This window comes from Dendrobium catenatum, unplaced genomic scaffold, assembly GCF_001605985.2.
Source record: "Dendrobium catenatum unplaced genomic scaffold, ASM160598v2 fragScaff_scaffold_685, whole genome shotgun sequence".
Classification (NCBI taxonomy): domain Eukaryota; kingdom Viridiplantae; phylum Streptophyta; class Magnoliopsida; order Asparagales; family Orchidaceae; genus Dendrobium; species Dendrobium catenatum.
The window spans coordinates 204,074-215,377 of NW_021319147.1; the positions used below are offsets into that span (position 1 = coordinate 204,074).

Below are 11,304 nucleotides of genomic sequence, written 5' to 3' on the forward strand. Positions count from 1 at the left end.
CCAAATAAAAGACGGTCCACTGCAACAGTTTTTCTTCCACGCACAGATTCTTCATAAAACAAGTTCTTTAGATATTTAGCAACGCCCCTGCAAAACAATTCAGTACAAGATAGAAAGTTTAAAAACAATCAGTAAGTTCACAGCCGAATGCTGCAACCTTCTGCAATCAGTCAGTTCAATGGGGACTGCATACAAATTATAACAAAGAAAATCCCACCTTGTTCGAACAGACCACCCACTGTTCTCAAATAACTTCGCTGCATCGGGATTAGGCCCATCATCTTCTACTACATCCAAGTCAACCTCATCATCCACATTCAAAAGTTCTAACAAAGGAGAAAGAAGTAATTAAGGACCTACTCGAAAGTAGAGAAAAGTAGATTTTATGGACAAAATGTTGCTGAAGAAGAAAAATAGAACAGAGAAATAATTCAAGCTTATTAATAGAGAAGTTCAAGACTTTCATTGCTTCAATTCAATACAACATTTGACACAAAATAAAAGGATGTAACCTTTACTTAAATTATACAGTTCTAGATGAAGATAAATTAGATGGGCGATTCAAAGTCAGGAATCACTTTGCTCTGTTACTTTCTCCATTCACAAAGTGATCACATTGTGACCCTTGGATTCCATTTTGAACATTTGAAGTGTGCATGTTTTTTGAACCCTCTAGCCATAATCTAACAATCTTAGTCATTAACATGGTCATGACCAAATAACTTTCCAATCATTATTGGAGGACTTGAGAGTCTTCATTTTCTTTGCTTGATTTATATTGAGTTTTAATGATTTTGTTAAACTCCTTTGGTTATTATATTCTAATAATTAAATCCATCATCAAGGTGAGAAGCCTACAAACATTTGTTTTAACTTCTTGATGTCCGATTATTAACTTAATACAATTTGAATCAAGCATGGTCGGTTTGAAGAATATAGCCTGCAGAGCTAGACTTGATGGACTCAATTTGATCGAGAGATCTTAACATAATGGCACACATACTGAAATAAATACTATAACTAGCATCATGAACTTCTTCATGATTACTTTTTGCCTGTAATTTGTTTTGTTTCTAATGTCAACAATCTTTATTAGTTTCCCAGCCATTTGAGGTCAGCTAGTGAGCCTTGCTTACATCGATTATTTGGAAATATATTGATTTTTTATTCTTATACATCGGGCTTGTTGTGTGATAGAAAAGTTTCTCTCAAACTTAAGGAAACATTCTATAAGATGGCGGTGAGACCTGAAATGCTTTATGGTGCCGAATGTTGGCCATTAAAATAAAAGCATAATACTAAGTTAAGTGATGCAGAGATGAGGATGCCCAGGTGGATGAGTGATTTTACCCTTAGAGAGAGGATACGAAATAAGCATATACGTGAAAAGGTTGGAGTAGCTCAGTGAAAGATAAGATTAGAGAGAGTCGCCTTAGATGGTTTAGTCACATAAAACGACGGCTTTCCGATGACCCGGTTAGGAAAGTAGAGGTATAAGATTTGACTTATGTTAAGAAAGGTAGAGATAGACCTAAAAAGACTTGGTTAGAAAATATTAGAAATGATCTTTCTTTATTAGATTTAAACAAGAATTTGACTTTTAACATGACACAATGGAGAAAAAGGATTCATGTAGCCGACCCCAGGTAGTGGGATAAAGGCTTGATGTTGTTGTTGTTGATGAGTTTTTTTTTTACCAATTGATCAATTAAGACACACACATTACATACGTAAGCTTAGAATCTATTTCTCTCTAAAAATTTTTTATTTATATATTTTGTTATTTTTCATTAAAATGTAATTATGAATTTTATCTTGATATATCATCAAATAATTTTTATGATCGACCACAAATCTCGAGGCACATTCATATTGAAAACTTCCAAAATTAAATTTGGGGCCATCCTAACTCTGATTTCAACAAACTTATAATCGAACTGAAAGTCACAAAAAGACGGGCCCAAGACACCAAATTTAACCTAATCCAAGCCCAAATGAGTCCAAATCAAAGACATGAAGCACATTTAGAAGGTTCAAAGCATAAATTGGATGACCAAATGACATCTAAACGTGACATGCTTATAATTGAATCGAGTGGCTCGACGAGATGAATTGAACAAGTCCAAGATCATTGAATACTAACATCATTAAAGCACTTAAATATTTAATAAACAGTCCATGATCAAGGGAATCGATATTGGCTGTCAATTCAAACAACTCCCAACATGCCATTGATTTTCTCTTTATTTACTTGCCATGCCACTCATAGAAAATTATAAATAGACCCCTCATTCTTCACTAAGTGGGGAGAATGAAGCAATATAAAAAAGAGAGGAAGGGAAGAGAAATTAGAGTTCTCTTTCCACTAGACCCCTCCTCAACCATCGCCCGACCACCCATCGTCATCGGACTTTCGCCATACTTGTGCCTGGCCATTGAATATCGCTGGACTTCCGCCCGATAACCAACTAACACCGGATTTACACCTAGCCACCAACCTTCACTGGACATATGCAAGGCCATCAACCGTTGTTTAACTATGGTCTTTTCGACCTCCGTTGCCCACCAAATATGCTCCTTCTGATCACCGTTACCTGACTACAGTCTCGGCGACTGTCATTGCCCGACTATGATCCTTTCAACCTCCGTCAATTGACTATGTACTTTCCAACCTTCATCGCTAGCCGACTATAGTCCTTCCGACCGCTAGCTATCACTCGACTATGGTCTTTCCAACCACCATCTTCTGCCGACTATGGTCCTTCTGACCACCGTCACCTGTTTACCGTCTCCTTGACTGTCGACATCAAACTACGGTCATTCCGATCTACGTCACTTGACTACTGTCTTTCTGATCTTCATCTCCTGACAACTACATTCATTTCAACCGCCATCACCTGACTATGGTCTTTACGGCCTAAGTTGCCCACTAAATACAGTCCTTCGGACCACCATCATCGAACTACTGTCTTTCCGACCTCCGTCGCTTGTCAACTAAGGTCCTTCTAATCGTTGTCACCCGATTACGGTCCTTCAGATCGCCGTCGCTCGATCACGATCCTTCTGACCGGCATCACTCACCAACTATGGTCTTGTTAACCTAACAACCATGTTAACACTGATTCTTCCAACCCCCATCATTTAATGCATTCTATATAATGTATATTGGCTACATCGAGTCAGGCCTTGTAAGAAAGGGCCTAATTTGTAATCAACTGCAAACACTAGTGGATTCATTCAAATTAGGCTAGGCCTCGTGGGTTTTCCCCTTTTCAAGGTTTTCCACATAAAAACTCTAGTGTTCCTTATGAATGCTACACCCCTATCTTTCATATGTTTGTGTGCTAGATCTTCGTACAAAGCGAGAAAGCTAAAACTTTATATTTCTCTACTGCCGTGAATATTCTAGGATGCAACTTATATATTTCTCGATTATACTATATTACAAAATTAAATTAAGAATTTAATATTGAATATGTTAAGATCTTAAATCTCAATAATGCATCTGTCAATGAAAAAACATATAAAATTCCTTAGTGTATAGGCTTAGTTGTATGACTATAATTCATGCCACCACCTAAATCCTCCAAAATAAAAGACAATGGAATACAACATGAGTTCATTGAGTTGTGAATAAAAGTGTATAGGCTTAGTTGTATGTTGTTGAAATTTGAGTTAATCTAAAATGATATGTAAGTTTAGAGATATGACTCTAATTCATGCCACCACCTAAATCCTCCAAAATAAGGCAATGGAATACAACATGAGTTCATTGAGTTGTGAATAAAAGACAAAGGAGATGAAGAAGGAAAGCTTGGAAACAAGCAAGTAAGAGAAGTTGATTGTATCGCCTCTACCAAATTTCCTAGCAATCACTAGGAAACCAAAAAACTAACAAAAACTACTGTAAAAACAAATTTGGCATAAACCCAAACTCTCAACAAGCTCCAACCTTAAAAAACCCAAAATCCTCTACTAAGTGCTCCTTACTTATTTCTCAAAAAATTCCCCCCAAAGCCTCTTCTCCTATAGGTGATAAAAGAGGTCTTAGGGCCCACTTAGGTAGTTGCATCAAAGTCCTTATTACTTGTTTATGATGATCAAGTGCCCCTCGATCACACCTATATTTTGATTGGGATTTAGACAAACAAAAAAACCCTCTTGTATCTGGCACCTTTGATTGTTGGATGTTAATTTCTTAATTCATTAATTGGATTGTGTTGACCTATTTCATATTGTCACCATTTGATGTTTTTATCTGACTTAAAGACCACATGCAATATAAATGTTCTCCATCCATTTGATGTTGTCACAAACTCTTCTCATGCATATATTATATTTAATTTTTAATACTAATTTATGGGACTCCCACCTCAAATTCTCTGAAGAAAATAAATTGAAGCAGATTTATGAAGTAAAATTGGAACAACATGAAAACAAAGGAAATTAATTTATGATTTTGCCCAACTCAGCGACGAATCATCAATGAATCATAATTTACAAAAGGTTCATTCCGACAACAAAACAACAACAAAACAAATATTTGTGCCTTCATTATTGCAAACAGAACCATTTGGATACATGCATCGATCATTGCATCTGCTTAATTTGGGTCGTCGAAGAGACAATTAATAATGCTAGCTTATATTTGTGCATATTATACTAGAAAGACATGCAAGTAGACCTTGAAAGGGTGTACGTCTTCATAATGAATTATCTGAAGAAGCGCTGTATAGATTATATAAAAGTGATTATTCAAAGGCTCACGCAGCTCACTGGACTTCTTGGAACATTCATTTCAGCAATAGCCATTTCTATCTTTTCCTTCAAGGCCTCACCATTGGTTCCCTCATCAGTCTGCATATAATAGAAACATCTGTTCTGAGTTTGAAAGCACTAAAAGAGGATAATTTTGTTCTTCAACAGATGCTTTTTGTTCTTTGTAGAATTTTCAGTGATTAAAACAATAAAACAAGAGAGAGAGAGAGAGAGAGAGAAAGAGAGAGAGAGAAGATTTAAATTCCAAACTATGATGTCTCTTTCAAATGAGAACGAGCTGGAGTCGAGCAAACAATTAAGCACGCATGTTTCGTGCACTTTTATAAAAATCCTTTGATTTTAGACCAACAGAAGAAACGTGACGAATTATGTCAACTTTTCATACTCTCGTCAGTCGTCAGTCGTCAGTTGATAAAGATCCTTTGTTTCTACTTCAAATGAATAATTTGATACTTTTCACACACAATTTAAAAATATATATATATATATATACTCTTCTTATCTAATTAAACTCAATTAAAATTTTAAAATCATTATTTAAAAATAGTATACTATAAATTAATTTTGATTGATTGATATATATTTTATTAATATGAATAAAATATATATAGATTTACTTTATTTACTAAAATTAAAAAAATTAATTAATTAAAACAAGCACGTGATTAAAAAGAAAGAAAAGCCGCTCCCTCCCTCGTAGTAGGTTAAAAGGGCGAGTTCGTTAGTGCTAAATCCTAAGACTTACTAAGAGAAAATTAAGACTTGGAAGGCATGAAAAACTCGTGCTTAAAATCCAAGATGTGATAAGCGGAGGGCCGATAATTAATGACCTAAACCCTAATTAAACTTAATTAGAAAATTAAGTAAGTATTATTTTAGAAATGATGGTTAGTAATTAATTAGGCGAATATAAATATATACCTCGATGAAGAGAGTGTGAAGGAGGGTCCCGGAGACAGAGGTGAAGCTGGCAGTGATGATCCTGAGGTTCAGAGACTCAAAAATCTCACAAACTTTCATCATCGTGTGTCTCTTCTTGTTGCAACTTATGCTTACAACCAATGTCCTTTCTCCAACCTCACACACGCTCAGCTGCTCAATCATCGATCATCAAGCTAATTAAATATATAATTTACAAATTAATAATTCTTAAAATTAAACAAATTACTAGCTACCTACCTCCAAGGCTTCAATTGATTGTCCTCCGCCAGGTGAGCATGGTGACATCTTCCTCTTCTTCCTTGGGCTAATCATCTCATTCTCTCTCGCAATTTCATCATTAATGGAGGAACTCATCTTTCCCTCTCTATGGCCGGACTCCATCTCTCCAACCTCTTCCAGCAACTGCTTCTCCTCTCTCTGTAGCTGTTGGATGTACTCAATCGCGTCTTTAACAATCGACGCCTTATCCATCTTCAAGTAAATAAACAGAGAGATTAAGATCATAATGCATATAATCCATTCATATATTTCATGAAGTTTTTTTTTAGAGATTTAGAGACACCTTGGTGATATTTGGAACAACGCTGCGAAGAGCGTAGAGCCTGTCATTGAGCTTCTTGCGACGATTCCTCTCCATGACTATGTTCTTTGCTGCAGCAGAGGAGGAGGAGGTGGGGGAGATGGCGCATTCCGGCGAGCTCGAATCATAGGAGGAGAAAGGTTCATCAAGTCCACCCCAGCTGATTGATTAATGTTCAATGTTACAACTTGATTATTAAGTATTTAAAATGATCGAGAATAACAGATGAAGCAGAAGAAGATCCGATAAAATTAATCATTTCCAAGAAAACAGTACGGCAATTACTCTACTACAAAGGACAGCCTCCCCTGTCCCTGCTTCCTCTGCACAAACAGAGGGAATTAAGGGAAATTAATTAAAGGTATACCGCTAGAAAATTATACTACAACCTTGGGGCCGGGTTAATTAATTTAGTTGATAAAATTAAGTCAGAGATATTGTTGTTCAGATTTTGCGATATTGCGTATCTTTAATTTGCGTTAAACATATACGTTCGCATTCAAGTTTCCTAAAGAAATAGAAAAAGAAGTTAGTTCCGTTGATGGTTCAGTTGGAAAAGGAAGCAGCAGACTTTTGGTGGAGTGAGAGGTCCCTTTCCAAGAGAATATTCAATGGGCCGGGAAACACCCTGAAGAATAGCAAATGTTTTTTTTTTTTTTTTTTTTTTTTTTTTTGAATAACAGATGCATGCTCCTCAAATGAAGGGAAAGCGAATTAAGGACGTGGAAGTACTTGCAGGGGCGGGCCACACACACTCACAGAGAGAGAGAGAGAGAGAGAGAGAGAGAACGAAATCATTAGCGTTCTTAATTACTACCTATTCAGCTCTTCACCGTCCCAGAACAACTTGGTATCCCAGTAGTTGTCGTAGTCGGCATCCATGTCATCCATGAGGAGAAGGAGAAGGAGAAGAAGAAGGAGAAGGAGAAGGGAGGCTTAGAAATGAAGAAGAAACTTATAATTTGAGCAGTTGCCTGCTGCCAGCAGCTTGAGTTTATTTATATAAATAGAAAGAAAGAAATAAACAAGGAAGGAAATAGAGATCGAATATAACAACTAAAGAACGCGTGGGTTAATTAATTGGAGTAAAAGCGGGTCTGTGGATACGCGTAAGACCAAACAACACGTGTTGAATGCCAAAGTCGGACTTTCAGTATTAGCACGTGTTTTTCAGTGTGGATATGTGGTGGACGCCCCCAAAAACAATTTCTTTTTTTCCTTTCGGAATCTTCACCAACACATCAAAACATTAATTAAAGCACGTGTCTCTCCCATATAAATTATTTTTCCCCCTTAGGATCTAAAATTAAATATTTTTAAATAATAATAATAATAATAATAATGTTTAATAAATATGCCTTGCTATTCCAATCATATATACACATCTTACGGTTTGTTCCTCAAAACGAACCTGTAGTAAGTATTAAAGCACGAGTGATTTAGTAGAAAGCTGAGTACAAACAGTCCAAATATTATAAGATGAGAGGTTGACAAAAATGATCCAAGCCCTAAGATGGCTACCTTGGTGCTCATGGAGGGTGAGCACCCCTAAAGGGTCATCTGACTCGACACCTTACCGTAGGAGCCTAACAGTAAGGCACTAATCTTAACACCTCTCACAAATCCCACTCATGAAATGAAGCGTGATGAAGAATACAACCCATCTGCTCAACAACTTAGAAGAGTTGAGCCATAATTGACCAATGCATTCTCTAAGGAAATAGTAGAGGTTTGACTGTCTCTCAAGTTTAAGGTAACACATTACAGTTCTGCATGAATAGAATTTAACATAACTAAAGTAATCCACAATTTATGTTTATTCGCTTTCAATAATAAATGAAGAGACATCACTCTAAATACATCGAAGTAATCAATCAATTGGTTATAGGCTTGCTTTCAGGATTACACTATAAATTTTTATTTTAAATGAAAAACCATCGGCCCGCCCTATTGTAGAGAGTATTATGTTTTAACAGTTTAACTTGTATTAATTATAATGTTGACAACAACTTTTCTTACTTGCATGCAAATGCTACATTTATATATCATGTCTTAATCATATCATTTTTTTTATGCATCAATATCATCATGAAATGTAATGATCTATGAAATGCATGATAATATATATATTATTCATTATCTTTGAATAATCATAACTATCAGGTTATCTGGTGAAATCTCAATATAAGCTAGTCAAAAGGTTCAAAATAATTGTATATATAACATACCAAAAAAAAAAAAGTTGAAAGTTCTCTAAAACGAAAGATATTATATTTTTACCAAATTTAAGATGGAGAAATATACTAAATTCAGAATCATTGAAATCAAAAATAGAGTAAAGGTCACTTATAATGATCAGAATAATTTTCTTAATATGAAGATGGACAAAGAAGCCCTAAAGAGCTTTCTCTCTCCTCTCATGTCTTACTTCCCTTCTCCTTCTCCTTTCTTTCTTCCCCAACAATCAAATGGAGTAAAGGAGAGGAATGACAAGGTGGTAAGGGATATTTATATTAAATATATTTAAAAAAATGATTCAATACAATACTGCTGTGGAGCTGAACCACCCACCACTGCTGCGCTGCATGTCGATCCCAAATTTATTGTAGAACATAGCATTTAATGCCTCGACAATGGTTCCCTAACACCACTACATTTGCCAGCCCAACACCACAATATTGTTGCTGGATCAATAATTTTATATTATTTTGAATAAATTCACTTCATATATTTTTGTTATTATAATCTCACTACTTTATAAAAATATCTTCCTCGACATTTCCATACATAGCAGAACTATTCATCGATTACATCAATCCAATCATAACAAACTCATCATGCATTCATTTTCTAACACGAACATATAAATCAATCGATCATCTATCATGTAAAGCAATGCATTTCAATCAAATAATAAAATAATGTTCAAATTCAGTTTCATATACTTCATGTGTACATATATGTAACTATGTTCATGAATGTATAAATGCAACTCAATACTCCTACACTATCCTATATAGAGTCAATTAACAGCTCTGATTACAAAGTTTTAATTATTCAAATAATCATTAATCTCATACCATTTTTGTCATGCGCCATAATTTAAATTGAAAGTATTGTACACCTTTCTATCATTCAAACAATAACCAGAGCTGATTAACTAAATTCAAGAAATATAGACAACAAAAAATATAAATATATTGGTACAGTCAATATTTACATCTTGATTCAAAGTCCCAAAAAAATATATACAATAGTCATGATGTACAACAAAAAATAGTCTATCAATACAAATACATCATGACTACAAAGAGAAAACATTAAGTTCAATAGATGCAAAAAAGAAAAGTCCAGCCGGTAGCCCTAGAACAACCTCCATCTATAGAATCCCTATCTTTCCTAAAATCATGTAAAAACTATATAATGAGCACATAGCCCAACAAGTAACCAGTATCTATAACTAAAGTTAATGGATCAAACATAAAAAATAATCACATATCTGTTAGAACCTATAACAGTCATTAGGAATAGTATCCTGCATATCATGTAATTCACATATAGTATTATCATATACAAATTATATGCCCGTCATATATCATATATATTAACATCAGTATAATTGCATGTCAATCACGTCAATTAATCAATCTATCTTATCTTTCATATGTTATATTTATCATCACTATATCATTATCATTAATATATTTATCTTATCATGTATTTAATATTTATCATATCATGAAATATTATCATGTATGCATATTCATATGAGTTCCGCAAGGCAAGACATTCATCTTTGATATATTATTTTCATCATTCATCTGTCATATATATCCATTTATCACAGATTAGTCATATCTTTGAATTCTCTATATTAATTATTTAATTTTAATAGACCACTTTCAATAATCAATGAAGAGTAATCACTCTCTGACGGAATAATCGATTAATCTGTTACATGCTAACTTTCATGATTATAAAATTCTCATCAGTTCACCCTCCTCTACAGGTTATTATGTTTTAAAAAGACCACTCATATTAATTATAATATTGACATCTAATTTTTTCTTGCTTACATGCAAATGTCACATTATTATGTCTCAATGATATCATTTTTTCTACGCATCAATATCATGTATGAAATGTATTAATCTATGAGATACATGATAATCCATATTATTTTAATTTTTTTATAAAATCATAACTATTAGTTTATCCAATGAAATTTTTATATAAACTAATCAAAATATTTAAAATAGTGATATCAATCACATACTAAAAGTTACGCAGTGAAAATTCAATAAAATAAAAGATATTGCATTTTTACCAAATTAAAGAGGGAGAAATATACTAAATTTAGAATCATTAAAAATAGAAGTAGAATAAAGATCACTTATAACAATAAAAATAATCCTCATAGAGCTCTCTCTCTCCTCTCTTCTTTCCCTTCTCCTCCTTTCTTTCTTCCACGACAAACAAATGGAATAGAGGGGAAGGGCTAGGTTGTGAGGTATATTTATATTAAATATATTCAAAAGCTAATTCATTACTCAACCATGGCACCCAACTACCTACCACCACTTTGTTGCATGTCAATTACAGAGTTACTATAAAACATAGCTTTCAATGTTGCAGCTACAATGGTTTCTAGCACTGCAACGCTTGTCAACCCAGTGCCGCAACCCTACATACTGGATCCATATTTTCCTATTTTTCAAATAAATTCATTTTAACACTACATGTCAGCCCAACGCCAAGATTATATTAATGACTTAGTCACAAACTCTTATATATATATATCATAATATGCAATAAATGACTCGGTCACAAATTTCGAATTCATGCATATCATTTCGGCTTGAAGAGGCGTTAAAATAAAATTAGAATTCAAAATAACATATAACCATAAATTAACACAATGAGATATATATATATATATCCAAACAAATCTGACATGTTCAGTAAAAAAAGACAAAGTAGCAAAACTAGCAGATCTCTTAGAC

General features: G+C 34.0%; 1 protein-coding gene and 1 long non-coding RNA gene across 2 annotated transcripts; both read right to left on the reverse strand.

Annotated features, from left to right (window-relative positions):
• On the reverse strand, positions 1-366 carry LOC114579887. Its single transcript, XR_003701119.1, has 2 exons — positions 218-366; positions 1-87 (listed from the first exon to the last, which is right to left on the reverse strand). It is a non-coding gene; the product is annotated as an uncharacterized LOC114579887 (long non-coding RNA).
• A 4,167-nt stretch (positions 367-4,533) lies between these two features.
• On the reverse strand, positions 4,534-7,259 carry LOC110109085 (transcription factor bHLH35). Its single transcript, XM_020839993.2, has 5 exons — positions 7,119-7,259; positions 6,284-6,461; positions 5,959-6,192; positions 5,701-5,871; positions 4,534-4,857 (listed from the first exon to the last, which is right to left on the reverse strand). Exons 1-5 carry the CDS (start codon positions 7,190-7,192, stop codon positions 4,756-4,758), a joined length of 759 nt encoding a protein of 252 aa, XP_020695652.1. The 5' UTR covers positions 7,193-7,259; the 3' UTR covers positions 4,534-4,755.
• Between the last annotated feature and the right edge of the window lie 4,045 nt (positions 7,260-11,304).